Raw genomic sequence first — 18,949 nt, 5'->3', positions numbered from 1 at the left:
TTCAGATTCCTTTGGATACTCTCCCTGCTTACTCAGAGAATCGGACTCCATTTGGCACATAATGCATATCGAAGGCAAACCCAAAAGGAATTATTCTATTTTATATTCAGCACTTCTAATATTTCTGATACCTGTGTGAGCTTATTTACCCGTGGATCTCATCTGCCATTAATCGAACAAATATAGGTCAATATTTACTAAGCACAAGGCACCTTACAGAATAGCACCACTTAATAAATATGGACCTTAATTCTTTGCCTATAGGGAGAGCTCTCTCACTATACAATTGTACAGTACATAGCTGTCCAGTACCACTACTGTTCAGTAGTAGAACATCTTGCTCCCACTGGTGCATTGCAGGGGGCATACACAAAGTACCAGCAGTGCGTGAGAAGGGGGAGGGGTGATAGCGCGCTATTTCACCTGCTGGCGAGTGCAATAACATTTGTACATCTGTAGGTACAAGTGTATAACCACAAGAGAAGTTCCATCAGTAATATGACTCCTCTTCCTTTTAATGGTGCATGTCCTTGTCTTGGCAGTTTTCTGGTAAGAAGTTGGAATGAGGAGTGGTAGGGTGTGAAGTGGACACCATGGGGAAACCATACAAAAGAGGAACGTTTCTAACAGTTGACAGTGACATTGGACTCTTAGCTCCTTGGCAGCTGTTGAATAAAAGTACACATTTACAAGCTTGTTTATAATTCAGCATTCCATGTTTGGCAAACATATCACACAAAATAGCAAAATCGCTGTTAGAACTGAGCAGACTATTCCCAGCATGTGAAGTGGTTTTATTATTAGAAACATTCCGGGTACGTAATCAATTTGCCAGGTTAGCTCATTCTAACTCAACCCAGCATTTTTTTTATATCTCTGCATCTACTTGAAAGAGATGAACTCCAGCAATATTTCCTCTTAAAGTAGGTCATTAAATGAATTGTCTAAGCGCTAAATATCAGTTTCCAACATGTAATGCATTACCAGCAGAACCCTAATCCCTTTAACGGTTATTGAGCTGCAAGAAAATGACAGCGGAACATTTATGCTGCTGGCATTTCTTTTCTTGATTCTTAATTACAAATGTTAAGGAATATAATTTTATCTCCAAGCAGCAGTTCCAGTTACATTGCTACTGATTTCAAGTGGCAAAGAATGTAAAGCTTTGCATGAGGTAACCAAGCGTTTCCATCGTGTGCACAACATGCTCTGAGACGGGTCCCTGGAAGGCTGTGACCTGAAAAAACACACGTTTTTAGATGTTCTAAGAGCACTGATGTGTTAGATCATCTATTTGAGGGGAAATGTCAGCTAACATGGATTTGTTGTTTTGCGGCCTATGCTTATAGTTTTAGAAGACTTTGTAACAAAGGTCTCGGGGTGCTTTTCTATTTAGTTAAGAAGCTACACAGTTATTTTGTCTTTATTACTCAGCATTATGTTGCATGCTTGAGTTCCTCAGGATTATAAAATAAAACTATGGCAAAGTACTACAGTACAAATCAAAAGTAATGTCAGACATTCTCCTTTGAAGTACTGAATACTCCATATACGAGGGTGTATTGCGGTGTATCGGAGACCTCTGATCGTTACACCACCGCCGTGCCAAAATTTTGAATGTTTTACAGAGCACGTGTGTTTTCACTTTTCTTAAATGTGAATGTGATTACCTGGTTATCCCTAAAACATGGCCTGGCTCCAGAGGAGATGGTTGAGAAACACTGGTATAGTCAACAGATCTTCATTCTCAAACACCCGTGTCCAGCCTAATGTTTGTTTAATTCGCACAAGTGAGAGGAACATAAGGAATCCACTAACTTTCTTTTTTTTTTTGTTCTCTTAGAAGCGTCTAAGTGTTTGGATGCTAATTAATTGTGCACTACCTCTCCTTTTTTAATGGCGTATTCCAACCTAAATACTGTCGGACCAAAAGGAATAGCTGTGTCACAGATAAAGGAGTAGGGTATTTGATGCAGACACCAAAGTATTTTCGAATCATTTTTGAAGTCAGTCTGTAAATCTGATTTGGCTGAAACACGAGGTTACATTTCTTTTAGCTACAACCTGTTGTGTGATGACACGGCCTGTTAGGATGGACTTTGCTCAGGCAAAATGCCCACTTCTCTCCGCTCCCTTTTTCTTATTGTTCCTCTTGTGATCAGTTAGGGGAAGAGGAAACACTGGAAATAAATCATCTCACCTATTTAGTGTGTCGAGTTACAGGCAAACACTTCCAAAGAAACCAATGTAACGTTCTGTTATTTGACTCTGAGCTGCAGGGACCCCTTGGTTGCAGAGGTATTTAAGTATACATTTCCCTCATCCTGGGAGATACAATAATACGTGTCTGGGAAACACAAAGTGGTCGCCATGGTCAGCCTTATTCTGGCAGCCCATAGAATAAACTGTAACATTAGTGGATGACGCTGCAGATTTCTGTCAGTGACCCCACAGGCATCTTTGTGGGCGTGTTGTATGATTTTGACATATCAGCAAAATTAAAAAGTTAAATACCTCAGCAACTAGGGAGTCACTAGGATCAAATAATGTAAACAAGCTGTTTCTGTAGGAAGCCAGCGATATTATTCAACAAGCCCAACCACAGCATATTTTAGAAGTGAGCAATGGATTGGTAAAGAATACACTTCAATAGCATATTAATGTAGTGTTGGTTAAATAGCCACAAAATATACTATAGACAGAGTTGCAGGAGAATAGGGGGAAAAGACTAGCTTACAAGGTTACATAGTGGAGGAGGTTGGAAAAATACATGCGTCCAAGTTCAACCTATGCTAAATTTAGGCGACAGATACTTTATACTATATCCGTACTTACAGTATATCAGTTTTATTTCTTAAGTGGAATTAGTCCTTTGAAATAGCAAAGATCATGTATTTTTTTTTTTTTATATATATATATATATATATATATATATATATATATATATATATATATATAGTTTTTAAAATTAGAGTTTAATCTACAAATACAACAAAGGAAAGAAGAGTATTACATAATTGGTAACATTGTTTATTCGTAAAATGCATGAGCAATTAGTAGTATTTGAGTAGTGTCATGTAATGGTAGTACAGATATATAAAGTTAAAGGAAATACTGGCCCATGAAGGTGATACTGATCTGGGAAAGATCAGAATACAAGAATTACATATGGTTTTTAGGGTATGGGGCTTTTTTTCCAAAGATGTTTTAGCTACCTGGAAGAAATTCATATTGGCAATGCAGAAGAATAATTCTACTTATGTTACAAATTATATAGGCTTATTCTAAAGCAAAAGGAGGCCAAATGTCCTTGCATCACATTACCAGATGCTCTCGCATATTTCTAAGCAGAGTAGTTGTTTTGAAGAGGAAATACATTCTGTTGAAATTCATTCATTTTAAAAGCTAAGTAATATTGGTATATTTCTGCCTTTAAGGCAATATATTTATAGCTAATTGGTCAACATTGTTCCAGTAATAAAACATTATAGAGCTTGATTAGTAAATCTAACTGCTTATTCAAAACACTTTATTAGTTAATCACTAAAGACGGAGAGCCCCAGTGTTGCATCCAACATGACACATTATATAGTTAAAGCTGCAGTTCAGTCTTTTTTTTTTTTTTTTTTTTTTTTTTACTTCAATAGTTTCATGTGGGCAATCTCTAATTACCTAAAGAACATCATAGCTACTGGTCAATTCGTTCTCCGTCTATTGATCGGCAAAGTTTGGCGACATCTTTAAATATGGGGAATGTAAATCGTTGCTATAGGAACAAGCATGCTTGTTAAAATAGAATACAAGAAAATTGGTCTTTCAAAGTTGTTTTTTTAAAAACAGAAACTGCTAAAAGTATTTTTTCTTACTACAGAACTGATTTATTAAAAAAAATACACATGCAGGATATTGCCTGAACTGCAGCTTTAAGTACTTATATATATACTTTATATACTTATCTGTTGTTTTCTCCCTCCCTCCCCTCTCCCCTCCCTCCCCTCTCCCCTCCCTGTCGCCCTCTCTCCCCCTCCTCCCCCCCTTCCCCCCTCCTCCCCTCCCCCCTCCTCCCCCCCTTCCCCTCCCCCCTCCTTCCCCTCCCCCCCTCTCCCCCTCTCCCCCTCCCCCCTCTCCCCCTCCCCCCTCTCCCCCTCTCCCCTCGTCTCCCCCCCTTCCCCCCCATTATGTTTTTAAATAAGCCAGTACATACATTTGTTTAGCGAGAATGTCAAATGGTAACATCAAGTTTGTAATAAAATTGATTATTCAGTAGATATTCTTAATCAGTGGTAATGGAAATATCAATAATACATTAACAGTCCCTTTTAATACCTTTTTTTGATTAAAATATAAAACAATTTTCTCAACTACCGTGTTGCACTGTAATTGAAGTATTTTCTGTTTCTCATCACAGGAGCGCTGAACAAAGTACGTGAGAGTAAGAAGCACGTCGAAGAAGGGAAGATGGAGCTTCAGAAAGCGAGTGACATCCAAGAACGCTGTAACCTTATTTCTTATGCTACCCTGGCAGAAATACAACATTTTCACAAAATCCGAGTGCGGGACTTCAAATCACAAATGCAACATTTCTTACAGCAACAAATAACTTTCTTCCAAAAAGTGACGCTAAAATTGGAGGAGGCTCTACAGAAATATGACGCAGCCTAGGAATGATGTGGGGACTCTCTGAACTTATTCTCCTCGTTATGGGGTTTGTTTGAAACTGGGGCATACGTTACCCCTACAAAAGAAACAAGCTGTTGCCATTGGCGGTGGTACACGAAGGGTCGTACATTTATTTTTTAGTATACTGTGACGCAGAAAATGGAACCACAATATAGTTCCGTATAGATCCAGCCTAGCACATTTGTATTTAAATTATACTATCTATGCCTACACTACTATTGTACCTGTTTTTTGGAGTACCAAGTATGCTAATTGCCTTACTGCTTCTTGGAAGTATGATATTACAGTGCATACCTAGGACTATGATTAACACATGTAAAACGTCAGATGCCTTTTTACTGCTACATCTGGATTTAACAAATCCTCTGTTTACAAAACTTCTACTCGATCAACTATTCAACCTTTTGTGCCTTCTTTAAACGTTTTTGTTTTCTAGTAATAAATTCTTATTTTACCAATGAAGAAAAGTGCATCCAATGTCAAATGTATAAAACGGTTTTTAACAATAAGAAACCTTGGTTCGTTCTCCGGGGCTCAGCGGCAAACCCCAGTACACACTACTGTTATTCGAATCCATATAGTACACTTTCCCATTTCTCTTTTTCTTTTAGGGAAACGCGAAACTGTGCTACCCCCTGCCCATGTCCACTTTGGAGCTAAGCACATTGATAGTTTACATAAAGCTGAGAAGAGGCTTGAGGAAAGTTGCCTATTTAAACATAAAGTGGTGAAATATCACATGAGGATGTAAAGCAGAGATAAAGATGACTCAGACTTGTTTACATATACGATGGCCAACTGTGTGTTCTCAGGGGGGTGGTTAGGGGAGTGCATTTATTATATTGAAGCTTCACTGTGATCCATTCTCTCGACACATCTGTGTGACTTGGAAGAGTTTCATGTGGTTCAGATGGGGACCAGGAAGAATTACTTTGGAGTTACTATTAATCATCAACATCATTCTTATAATACATCACTGTATTGTTGGCAGTAAAACACATATCCTTCCATAGGCTGAGTTTGCAATATATTTGTGTTTACATATAATGCAGTCCTTGGTTGAATAGAAACTAAAACTTACCATTCATGCAGGCAAGTATATTAATGCTTGAATTATATATATCAATATGGTTTTTTTTGTATTTCATGTAGCCAGCCTTTATTTTATTTTTTATATTAAGCCAGTTTCCGTGCGGTATTCACAAGATGGCAGCAATTGCTGTTTTACAATGATGCAGAAGATGTATAAATCTTACCATTTCTGTGAAAGAACTCAAACCCCCTCGGCTACAGTATATCTACTAACATTGTAGCAAGAGGTACTGGTTGGTGCTTTTTTTTTTTAATACTTTTTTTTATAAAGTATTTATATACATGATTTTCATACAGCTTCTTTACTCTTAGAATCTGAAAGGAGAATATTGTGACCAGTTTAGTGTGTAATTTATTGTTAATAGCTCGTCATGTACAACACCATCATAGTTCCTTACATCTCATGCATTTGTATTGCATATTTTACCTGCATTAAACAATACACAACTTATTGGCATGTGGTATCATCATCTAATATGCTAAGACTTAAGATTGCTATTCTTTAAATAGTGTTTATACAGTATGGGCAATCTCCCCTACATATTCTCTTGTTTTGCAAATTCAAAATGCAGCAGACGTGTTAGTTCTCAGTCTCACTGAGCATCAATTATTTAGTTATTCTCACTGATCTGTGTTCAAACTGCTGCGTTTAGGAGGGGAAAACACAACTGCCTCTAAACTGAACTGCTTTCAATTCCACAATGGCCATTCTTTGCTATCAGTGTTAACTTTAATCAGCACAGCATCTATAAAAGAGATTTCTCCTTTAACATGCCTCTGTTGCCAAGGGGGATTGCAGCACTTTCTGAATAATTATAAAAGTAAATCGCCCCATTTCATGTTTTAGTTTTTATTTCTGCTACTTTATCAAGAGAGGCACCTACTAAGGTTAATTGCATCCAGTATACATTTCTCCAGCTACGTGACTTTTTGCATTAGAAATCTTAAAGGAGCAATCCAAGCTGGCAATTTTTTTATTTTTTTTTAAATAAAGGTTTTTTTTTTTTTTAAATATATATATATATATATATATAATTAAAGCAGGTAGTCTCTGGAGCTGAACCCTGTTAATTTCAGCTCCGGGGGAACCCTCCATCCAGAGATACTGATCTCCGAAGTAGGTGCCGGTAGCTGCTCTGACTCGGCAAGCAGGGCTTTCAAGTTTGAAGCTCCCACGTCACATGGGCCAATGGGAAGATGCATCGATGATGTCATGTCTTCCTATTGGTCTGCAGGGCTTGAGATCTCTGAACAGAGAACATATTGTGAACCCTAGAAGCAGCGGAGAGTGGTTACTAGCACCTAATTCGCAGGCAAGTATCTCCGGAAGCAGGGAGTCCCCAGAGCTGAAATTAATGGGGTTCAGCTCTGGAGACCCAGAAAAAATCGCCGCCTTGGATTGCCTCTTTAATATGTGCTCCCTCTTCGGTTTAATCGTGGTCTTATTTAATTTTGGCAGGATGAAGACAAGCCATGGTTTACACATTCATACACCCAGTGTTTGCTTTATTTAACACTTCTAGCTCTCATCTTACATTGTTTATTTAATTAAATGGAATAACATTTCTGCTGGCAATTAAAAACCAAACATTTTGTAGATGTGTATCTCAGGAAGTGTAGGATCCCCGGGGCTGCAGTTGGTGGGGTTTGGTTCCGAAGACACCTTGCTTCAGACCTATTAAAAAAAAAAAAAATAGTAATTTATATTAAAAAAAAGCATGAATTACTCCTTTAAATTTGACGGCTAAATGGGTGGTTAGATTTTTCAAAAACGATGAAAATGGATCACTTTAAAAATAAGTCTACAGTGGTCTTCTACTGTGCATTAGAATACAATGTGACAGTTAATTTTCTGATGTATGACAGATCAGCGCTCCCAGGGTAAATGTCCTACAGTAGTTGCGATTTGTTTTACTGTCACTTCGGTGCCAAGGTGAGGCGCTTTTTCAGAGTCCTTGGGAAGTGTCGGTACAGTTGACCGCAATTATGGCTTTCGCCAGTGGAGTGCGACTCTTCAATCTGTCATGAACTGTATGAAGGCGTTTCCGTACCTAAGAGATGGAGCACACGCACGTGTAGCGTGTTACTCTGTTATTGTTGTTATACTCTGCGCTTCTTGGTCCCTTTTTGATGTCATTCTGTTTATGTAACTTATATATTTCTGTTTCCACATTGTACCGCGCTGCTGCTATGTTGGCGCTTTATAAATAAATAATAATAAAAAACCATTGCTTGTATCTTAACAATCCCATGCATGTCTTTTGTTGAGATTCTCTTGTATGTTTGTTAACGAAAACGTAAAATTGCTTTTTTTTAACCCTTCGATTTACTCTAAAGCAAATATGTCTTTCCGTTTTTGTACAGCAATGCTGTTTTCCATGTATAGTGGAGGTGCTGTATAAAAGCATTATTGCTTCCCTTTTGCAGTATTGCCCTCATTTCTTCTGTTACATGATAGCTTAAATATTTTTTATACTGTGTGTGTGTGTGTGTGTGTGTGTGTGTATATATATTTTTTTTTTTTTTACAATATTCCAATTATTGGATGATTGAGGAAATACAAATACAGTATCACTTGTGAGCTCATTTACATGTCTGACAGGTTCACAACCCTGCCTTGCCCCATCATCTTTCAGCATACAATGCTGCCACTGCTTCCAGGGATGCTGGGTAATGACATGCAAATGAGCAGTCAGTGATGATGGAGGTTGAGCTAATCTTTATGCCTCTTCAACTCATCTTTCTAAATTGAATTAATGCATTAGATCACGGGTGCTCAACTCCAGTCCTCAAGCCCCCTCTCCTCCCAAAAAAGGTCAGGTTGTCAGGATATCCCAGCTTCAATACTGGTGGCTCAATCAGTCCCTGCTTCAGCACTCAGCCACCTGTGCTGAAGCTGGGATATTCTGAAAACCTGACATTTTGGGGGAGGGGGGTGGGGGTATAGTTACATTTTAAAAATGCATTCAAGAACTTAGAGCAGTGTTTCTCAACCGGGGTACTGTGGCACCCAGGGGTTTCCTGAGATGATCAAGACGTGCCGTGGAATTTCCCCGATTTCCCAGAGCAGGGCAGTTGCTAACGGACAGTGTAGTTTCCTCAATCTTGATTGGCTGTATAACCCATCAGGAGCCAATGAGGAGGAAGTGTTGGGTATGGCCGGCTTGTAATTCGGCGGGGCTCGGTGCCAGGGGAGAGCACGGGGCATCTTACCTTCTCTCCCGCATCTCCTGCTCCTCAATTCTGTGGCATCGCATTGTCATGTCGTAGCAATCGGGAGAAGCCGAAGAGAAGGTCTCTGTAAACGTGGGGCTCGGTGTGTTTGCACCGATGGCGGTTCCATCAAGCCAGTCCTGGTGTCCGGAGCCTGGTGTGGGGCTGCGCAGACGCAGCATGGGCAGGAGAGAGCTGTGAGCAAAGTGAGATAAGGATTGTGTATCTGTTCTCGTGTGTTTTGTTTTTCTCTTTGACTGTCCTGTTTGTTTTTCTGTGACTGTTGTATTTGTCTCTGTGTGTGTGTGTAGCTGTTTGCACTATTGTAGGGGTGCCTCCACAACTAAGCATTATAAATAGGGGTTCCTTGCAAGAAACAAGGTTGAGAACCACTGTATTAGACGATAAAAGTCTGACTATGTTACCATTAGAAACATTGCTATCAGATCATGGAACTTGCGAACATCCTGAGACAGCGTTTCTAAACGGTGCTTAAATGTTTCAATCTAAAACTTACTATCTTGTTTTTTGCTGTTGACTCCATTCACTTATTCTTTACTAAACACTGATTTCCTTCCTCCCTTGGATCTCCTATGCACTCCAAGCTCTCTTGGTAGAGACAGAGACTACCACTGTATCTCTGTTCTCTGTGTCTGCTTCTGTTCCCTTTCTTACTTAGTTCGCACACAGCCTCTCATTCCAGTGATTTGGGGGAGTGAGTCATCCATGGTACAGTATGCATAGAGGGACAGCTAGAGATTGTGGAGCAGTAGCTGCAAAGAAAACCTTGCACCGGGGTGGGGTGTGTTAGCTTATATGAGATGGTTTGGGCTAAGACTCCCCTTTCCATTCAGTTATACTACCTAGAACTGAAGGCCTGATAATAGCTCTGTCAAGTGGTCTCTTGGGGTTGATTTGTCACGCAGCTGTGTGCTATAAATGGAATAAGAATAGTTCCACTTCCAAACCGTGATATTTCAATAATTTGAACTTCATCTCTTCAGATCAATGAAAGGGTATAGGTCATGTGGAATGACGCCACCATGCAGGACATCGAGCCCTATCTGGTGATAACTGCCATTGGGAGATTGGGTAAAATGTCCTGCATCGCAACTTGATGACTTCTGGACAGTGTCTTAAGTAAAATAATCATACTTTAATTATTCTTAATCCATGAACATTTGTGCCATTCTTGATCAGATGACATTAATCATGTTAGTTCTGCTAACACACAGCCCCAACAGTTGGAGCACCTTAAAGTGTTAATGTTATGTTCAGTACAAGTGGGTGAGATGATAACATACTAAGTATTACCATGATAGCCAAAAAATAAATAATGTTTAAACTCTGTATTTAAATGAATAGTGGTGTGTCTGAATAATGCAAAACTTGATAAAGTCCCAGTCCAAAAGGCTTTGCCAAACTTATAACACTATACTACAAAAGCACAAAATGCAAATTAAAGGTTCAAGATCGCAAAAATATAGAAGGAAGCAATTTGTTTTTTATTTCCAGAGTGCTACAGCGGAGCATATGGCTATATATATATATATATATATATATATATATATATATAAACAAACAAAGAATAGACTGCGCTCCTCAGGTGTAAAATCAGACTAATTACCAAATGATTGTATTAAATGGATATAGCAAAGGTGAATGGCAAAAGTGAATGCAACAGTATTATGGATGATTGACTCACACTAATAAAAATACATGCAATATGTTATAATAAAATGCTGAGTGCCAATGTTTAAAAAGCTGCTGTAAACACAAATATATGCCAGTGAACAATACAAATATAATAAAATGGCATGTGTTGGTAGTTATGACTACTGCACTAATGAATCCCTCCTGAATGATACTAAATGAATGATGAATGGAAAAATACAGAAAAAATGACACTAAGTGTGTCAAAGATAAAAATAAAAATAAAAATAAAAAATGTGAAAAATGTAAAAATATATCAACCAAACCAAGGGTCCATGCTAGGATCTGGCTGCTCTCATCAAGGACCAACGAACTCCCAGAAATCTGTGAACAACAAGAAAAGAAAGCGCCCGATCCTAGTGCAGCATGAAAAAATACAATTTAATAAAAATGAATATGAATAAAACCAACAAATGCGAACTCACAAACACAGGATAAATAAATGCATATAATGAGTATACTCATTCGCCAACCGCCCACGTTGTGCCTTGGATGGCGCGCCCTCTCTCTGTCTGGGTTTTCTCAGCTCTGCTGAACCGACATCCAGCAGGGGATACAGGAAAAAGCTCACCACAATGTGACCCGGAAGTCCTCCACAATGTTAGTGTATCCGGATATGAGGTCTGTAGTCCGTGACCCCGCGATGTAGGGGCTGATCAGAGAAGTCTCTCTGCACTCCCAAAGGCAGTCCGTAATGAGGTGGGCAGTGAGGATAGAGTCAAAATATATATCACAGTGTGACAGCAGCTAAAAAACGCTCTTCTCTACGCGTTTCTTCACATAAAGTGATTTCATCAGGAGATGAAATCACTTTATGTGAAGAAACGCGTAGAGAAGAGCGTTTTTTAGCTGCTGTCACTGCTGGATGTCGGTTCAGCAGAGCTGAGAAAATATATATATATATAATACCATAATACTGAGTTAAGTTATGGTGAGTAAAAAAAGTGACAAAAACCCTCCACAGGAAAGCAAATATGCAAATACAACTGTATGCTCAAAGCTGTGACTATGCAGCAAGCTTAAGCCTATAGGGAACCATGTTAAAAATGGTTTTTGAGGCAAAAAGTGACACTGTGTGCTCATTTACATGTCATTTCCCAGAATCCCTTGCTGCAGTGGAAGTGCTGTATGCTGGGTGATAATGGGGAAAGGCGGGGTTGCAGACCTGCCTAAGACATGCAAATGAGCATACAGTTGTATTTGTATATATATATATAAAATATAATATATATATATATAATATATATATAATATAATATATATATATATATATATATATTAAAACTCAAAAGATGTTTGTCTCTGGGTTTTTGCTCGCTCTCATTGGCTGTCAAGCTCTCCCATTGGCTGACTGCAGGCGGGCCTTTGCTGTCATTGGCTCTCATTGCCTGACTACGGGGCGGGCTTTGGCTCTCATTGGCTCTCGAGGTCTCTGAGTGCAAGGCAGGGTGACATCATTAAAAACACACAGAGGGGAGATACATATATTATATACACACAGAGAGAGGGGAGATACATATATTTTACACACACACACGGGAGATACCCTGCTGTAAAGGGGGGGGTACACAGTTGTTAGCAGGGGGATCGGAGCTGTGAAGGGGGGGGGGTGGTCCTGTGAAGGAGAGGGGGAACGGAGCAGGGAAGGGGGGGGGTGGACCTGTGAAGGAGGGGGGGAATGGAGTAGTGAAGGGGGAGGGGGCCGAAGGTGTGAACGGGGAGGGGGGGGAGGAGAGGAGGGAAATGGAGGTGTGAACGGGGGGGGGAGGGAAACAGAGTTGTGAACGGGGGGGAGGGAAACGGAGTTGTTAACGGGGGAGACCAGAGCTGCGAAGGGAGGGGGGCCGCATTCATGTGCGGGGGGGGGAGGGAAACTGAGTTGTTAACGGGGGGAGACCGGAGCTGCGAAGGGAGGGGGGGCCGCATTTATGTGCAGGGGGACGACGACGACCGGATTGCTGTGAACGGGGGAGAAAGAGAGAGGAGGGCAGAGAGGTGAATGGGGAGAGAGAGAGGGAGCGGAGAGAGAGGGGGAGCGGGAAAATTACATCCCAGACAACGCTGGGTATATCAGCTAGTATATATATAAAATTATAATATAGATGTAGAGGTATCAGTACCGTGTTAGCCGAGCTTTAATAATCAAAAATGAATAGACGAAACCGTTCTGTGGCTAACGAAATGCTTTTATTAGTGCGAGCTTTCGAGATACACGGATCTCTTCTTTTGGCGATGTTACATTGAATAAAGCAGGCAAGGGGTTTGCTCAAAAACAGTGCATCTTGGAATGTGACTAGAGCTCATCCCTCCCCCTGTGTAGTGTGTGATTTATGACTAGAGGTGTTAAATAGACCCTGAATGTGAGGGGTGTATGTGTATGTAAGTATGTAAATATAAATAAATAAAGAGCCCACAGTGTATACAGTGTCTCCAGTATTACCAAAGGGTCTCACATTCTGCCCTACCAAGCCTATGGACAAGATTGAGCTGTGCAGTGACCTGGAAGAATTCTTCAGAAGGATGCGCCTTAAGGAGTTCTTCCATGACAGACACAACCAAGATTATGCCAACACTGCAAAAGGAGAGCCACTGCACATAAACAGGGAGAAGCAAAAATCAAACTGGATCCCACAAACTGGGCGCAACCCCAAACCGTACCGGTACGGGTTTTTTTTTGTTTGTAAAAGAAAGCATACAAATATTTTAATGTCCCAACTCACAATTTCCACTTTTTTCCTCCTCCAAACAACTTAAATATTTTCCACCACAACTCCTTAGGAACTCAAATTTTGCTGCTGATAAAAAGTGTATTCTTTCTGTCACATATGAAAGTGTTGATTCTCTGCTTCCTGTGGGATATTCACATTACTGTATATGGCATCAAATTTGCAGGTCCACCTGTAAAAAGTTTGCAACAAAGGTATTTGCAGTCTATTATGTGAATATATGCCCATCAGCAGTGTGTGTGTCTTAGTCTTTTATATAGTAAAAGGTAGCACAGACAATACAGCAAGAATGGCAAAAGATCTGTTCTACCTTTTTTCTCTCTCCACATACAGGGTGTACACCAGAGCAGTTAACCTCTAGTCTTGGCACTGCAATACCACTGTTCAACCAATATACCACTGCCCATCAGGAGTTAAAAAATGCCCACCAGCATTGTCATACCAACGAACCAGTAAATGAAGCTTGGTTGTTCTGACAATGGTCCCGCCACTGAAAATCTTCTGCAGCCATCACCCATAATTTTTTACAGAAGGAGCATAGAGGCGATACGGATTCAAGGGTATCATGCTAGAATAACTAGCACGGTTCTTCTGAGAAATATTTTTGGGGTTTAAAAAAAATGGACAGGGTTGCTACATTAAAATATTGTTTGTCGGATTTTTGAACATCTTTATACAAATTCAATTAGAATAGGAGCTTTATGGAAAATGTTACTATTTCCTGCTAAAAATAGCTCTGCCAAGGCAAAAAAACAGTATGAGTTCCAGAAACAAAGTTTATTTGAGTTACATTGGATCACCGGGTCAAGATAGGGAAACAAAGAGGGGAGTAGGTAGGGCAGTTTCCCTCGGTTGTCTGATAACAAGAGCAGGAAGCAGCAAGATAGAGCGCCCGTCAGTGGTGACCTTCATTCTGAAAAGGTCATCAAAGGGGAAACCACAGGCTTGATTACTGTATGTTACCCACAGTACCCTTGTCTTATTGTTCGTCTTTACATTTTCATCTATATATTGCCAACTATGTCCATGGTGCTTTACAGCAATAGTATGAAATACAAAAGCATGGGAGAAATAATCCAAAATACCATTTACAGCAAATATAAAAAACATTTATGAGGAATGATTTGCTAAGCTTACAAGCGTATAATGTACACGGTATGTTGCAATGCTTGCAGAGACTGTGGCAGTACATAGCGTTGGTGTATAAACGGTGACTCTGGAGTGCGTAACATGATATCACTGTTGAAATGCCTCATTAGAAAGGTGAGATTTTCGATGGGTCTCGAATATGGGGACTGCAAGAGCTATGAAGAGACTGATGGAAGGTTATCCAGAAATAGGGAGCAGTGAGCGAGAAGTTTTAACAGTGTGAGCAGGGAAAAAATGGAGGACAAAGCTGTGAGCAGGGACAGGGCAGTAGATCAGATCTGTATATTGATGGACAGTGGAGAGTAGAGCGTAGACGATTCCAGCTTCAGTTTTGCATAAACTGCAATGTAGATATCTCAATATTGTATTGTATGTCTTTATTTATATAGCGCCATTAATGTACATAGCACTTCACAGTAGTAATACATGTGGTAATCAAAATAAATAACAGATAATATAAATATCATGGGAATAAGTGCTTTAGACATAAACGTAACATTAAGGAAGAGGAGACCCTACCCCGAGGAGCTTACAGTCTAATTGGTAGGTAGGGAGAATGTACAGAGACAGTAGGAGGGAGTTCTGGTAAGTGCGTCTGCAGGGGGCCAAGCTTTATGTATCATGTGTTCAGAATATTCACAGTGCTATTCATATGCTTCTTTATGCAAGTGTGTCTTAAGGTGGGTCGTAAAGGTGGATAGAGAGGGTGCTAGTCGGGTACTGAGGGGAAGGGCAATCCAGAGGTGTGGGGCAGTCAGTGAAAAAGGTTTAAGGCGGGAGAGGGCTTTAGATACAAAGGGGGTAGAAAGAAGACATCCTTGAGCAGAACGCAAAAGTCGGGATGGTGCATAGCGAGAAATTAGGGCTGAGATGTAAGGAGGGGCAGAAGAGTGTAAAACTTTAAAAGTGAGGAGAAGAATGGAGTGTGAGATGCGGGATTTTAATCGGAAGCCAGGGGAGGGATTTCATGAGGGAGATGCTGAGACAGATCTAGGAAAGAGTACAGTGATTCTGGCAGCAGCATTTAGGATAGATTGTAGGGGAGACAGGTGAGAGGCAGGAAGGCCGGACAGCAGGAGGTTACAGTAATCAAGACGGGAGAGAATGAGGGCCTGAGTCAGAGTTTTAGCAGTCGAGCAACAGAGGAAAGGGTGTATCTTTGTTATATTGCGGGGGAAAAAGCGACAAGTTTTAGAAATGTTTTGAATGTGAGGGGCGAATGTGAGAGAGGAGTCGAGTGTGACCCCTACTCAGCGTGCTTGGGCTACTGGGTGAATGATCGTAGTTCCAACAGTAATTTGGAAGGAGGTAGTAGGGCCAGGTTTGGGAGGAAGTATGAGGAGCTCTGTTTTAACCATGTTGAGTTTAAGGCGGCGGAGGGCCATCCAGGATGATATAGCAGAGAGACATTCAGAAACTTTGCTTTGTATAGCAGGTGTAAGGTCAGGTGTTGAAAAGTATATTTGTGTGTCGTCAGCATAGAGGTGATATTTAAACCCAAAATATGTTATTAGGCCACCTAGAGAGAGTGTGTACAGAGAAAAGAGAAGAGGTCCCAGGACAGAGCCCTGGGGTACCCCCACAGAGAGATCAATAGAGGAGGAGGTGTTAGCAGATTAGACACTGAAAGTACGATGGGAGAGGTAGGATGAGATCCAGGATAGAGCTTTGTGCTGAATACCAAGAGTATGGAGAATGTGAAGGAGAAGAGGGTGGTCCACGGTGTCAAATGCTGCAGAGAGGTCGAGTAATATGAGCAGAGTGTAATGACCTCTGTCTTTGGCAGCATGGAGGTCGTCAGTTATCTTAGTGAGGAATGTTTCCGTGGAGTGAGCAGTGCGGAAGCCAGATTGTAGAGGGTCTAGGAGAGAATAGGTGTTGAGAAAATGGAGCAAGCGAGAGAATACAAGACGTTCAAGGAGTTTTGAGGCAAAAGGCAGGAGGGAGACAGGTCGATAGTTAGAAAGACAGGTAGGGTCAAGCTTGCTGTTTTTGAGTAATGGTATGACTGTTGCGTGTTTAAAGGAGGATGGAAAGGTTCCAGAGCAGAGGGAGGATTTAAAAATGTATGTGAGCGTAGGGATTATAGTAGGAGCAAGAGGTTTTAGGAGATGGGAGGGAATGGGGTCAAGAGGGCAAGTGGTAGAGGGAGAAGAGGCGATCAACAGCGACACATCCTCCTCTGAGACAGTGGAAAAAGAGTCAAGGAAGGCAGGAGGCGAGTTTGGAAGAGGTGTAGGTTGGGAGGAAGAAACAGAGGGGATGTTCTGCCGTATGGATTCCACATTTTCCTTAAAATAGTCAGCAAAGTCCTGAGCGGAGATGGAGGAAGGAGAGGCAGTTGAGGGTGGTTTGAGTAGAGTATCAAAGACAGAGAACAGTCGGCGTGGGTTAGACTTGTGCATGTTGATTAGTGCAGAAAAGTAAGCTTGTTTAGCTTGCGAGAGGGCAGAGTTGAAACAGGATAGCATAAATTTGTAGTGAAGGAAGTCTGCGAGAGTGTGAGACTTCCTCCAGAGGCGTTCAGAGGAACGAGTGGAGGAACGCAGCATGCGTGTGTGGGAATTTAGCCAGGGTCTAGGGTTAGAAGGGCGAGTGCGGCAGAGAGAAAGCGGGGCATGTAGATCAAGAGATGAGGACAAGACAGAGTTGTGGTTCCTGACCAGGTTGTCGGGGTCTGTAGCAGAGCTGAGAGAGGAGAGGGAGGAGCGTAAAGTGGACTCAAAGTCAGGTAAGTGTATAGAGCGCAGGTTTCTGCAGAACCGGGGTGTAGATGGAGGTGGAGAAGGGTAGAAGCGAGATAGAGAGAATGAGATGAGATGATGGTCAGAGAGAGGAAAAGGGGAAATGGAGAAATCGGAGAGAGAGAAGTTCTTAGTGAAAACCAGGTCTAAGTAGTGGCCATCCTTGTGGGTGCTGGCTGCAGTCCACTGTTGAAGGCCAAAAGAAGAGGTTAGAGAAAGAAAGCGGGAAGCCCAAGGGAGAGAGGGGTCATCAACGTGGCAGTTGAAGTCCCCAAGGAGAAGAACAGGGGAGTCTGAGGAGAGGAAGAAAGAGAGCCAGGATTCAAAGTGAGAGAGAAAGGCAGAAGGGGGATGAGTAGAGGTAGGTGGGCGATAGATGACCGCCGCATGGACAGGGAGAGGAGAGAAAATCTGGACAGTGTGAGCCTCAAAGGAGGGAAAAGCAAGAGAGGGAGGAATAGGAAGGGTTCGGTAACGACAGAGAGAGGAGAGCAGGAGCCCCACGCCTCCACCCCTGCCATCAGTGCGTGGAGTGTGGGAGAAGGAAAGGCCACCATAGGAGAGGGCAGCTTCCAGAGCAGAGTCAGACTGAGTGAGCCAGGTCTCAGTTATAGCAAATAGGAGCAGAGAGTGAGAGAGAAAAAAGTCATGTACAGAGAGGAACTTGTTAGAAAGGGAGCGAGCATTCCAAAGGGCACAGGAGAAAGGGAGAGAGGAGGGAGGGTGGCAGGGGATGGGTATGAGGTGGGAGGGGTTGACACCAGAAGGAGTAGAGGTTGCAATTGGCAGGCGAGGACGAGCGCATGTAGAAATAAGGCAGAGACCAGGATTGGGAGTGATATCCCCAGAAGCAAGGAGGAGAAGCATGGATAGAAAGAGGATGTGTGAGGATGATTTGTAGGGGTGTGTTTTAGTGCAGGGGATATAGCTGTGTGGTGTCAGAGGATGCAGGTAAGAAAGGAGTTCATGTGAACAGAGAAGTGGTGAAGGAAGGAGAGATGGAGATATATGAATAGAGTTAGAGACATACTGAGGCTGGTAAAAAGAAGTGCATAATTTGAGAAGAAGTGAAGTCACAGCAAATATAAATGGTAAAGGCAGCATCACAGCAGTAATGATGCAGTCTGGTATAGATGATATCCTCCTTTCCAGCGTAGTTCAAATGCAGGAATCAGGGCCTGTTGGGGTGTCCACTTCTTCCTCACTTCTTTTGAACTTCCTTTTAAACTTGAGTTGTTCAGTAGTCATGCCACTTATAATGGGCCACTTGGACATGGGCATATTAAAGGCTAAATAGAAGACGATTGAAGTAGTCAAGATGTGGACAAACATTTGTATCTGTAAAGTAAAAAAAAAATATTTCAAAGGAGACTGGGAGTGGTAAGTTCGGGATAATATTGAAAAAAAAAACATTCTGCAAAAACAAAATTGGACAGCAGGTGTACATTTTTGTGAAGATAGGTATATTCTATGCTTTATCTGTATATAGATAAAACTGCTTTACTTCCAAGGAAATACATGAGTATCTTTTTAAGAAGACAATAGTGATACCAGCCATGACATCATGTCCCAAAGAATACTCTAGTTATGATGGAACCATTAATCTTATCAGATTACTTGGAGTATCTGAGA

The 18,949-nt window shown here is 41.3% G+C and overlaps 1 protein-coding gene across 1 annotated transcript in view; it reads left to right on the top strand.

Moving 5' to 3' along the window:
* Positions 1-8,018, top strand: part of SNX18 (sorting nexin 18) — a 37,464-nt gene extending 29,446 nt beyond the window's left edge. Inside the window, exon 2 of the mRNA XM_075615242.1 lies at positions 4,409-8,018. Coding sequence (XP_075471357.1) covers positions 4,409-4,662 — 254 coding nt within the window. The 3' untranslated portion in view covers positions 4,663-8,018. The remainder of the gene's footprint in view (positions 1-4,408) is intronic.
* The last annotated feature ends 10,931 nt before the right edge of the window (positions 8,019-18,949 follow it).

Source organism: Ascaphus truei, chromosome 1, assembly GCF_040206685.1.
Source record: "Ascaphus truei isolate aAscTru1 chromosome 1, aAscTru1.hap1, whole genome shotgun sequence".
Classification (NCBI taxonomy): domain Eukaryota; kingdom Metazoa; phylum Chordata; class Amphibia; order Anura; family Ascaphidae; genus Ascaphus; species Ascaphus truei.
This window is presented reverse-complemented; position numbering and strand designations above follow the sequence as displayed.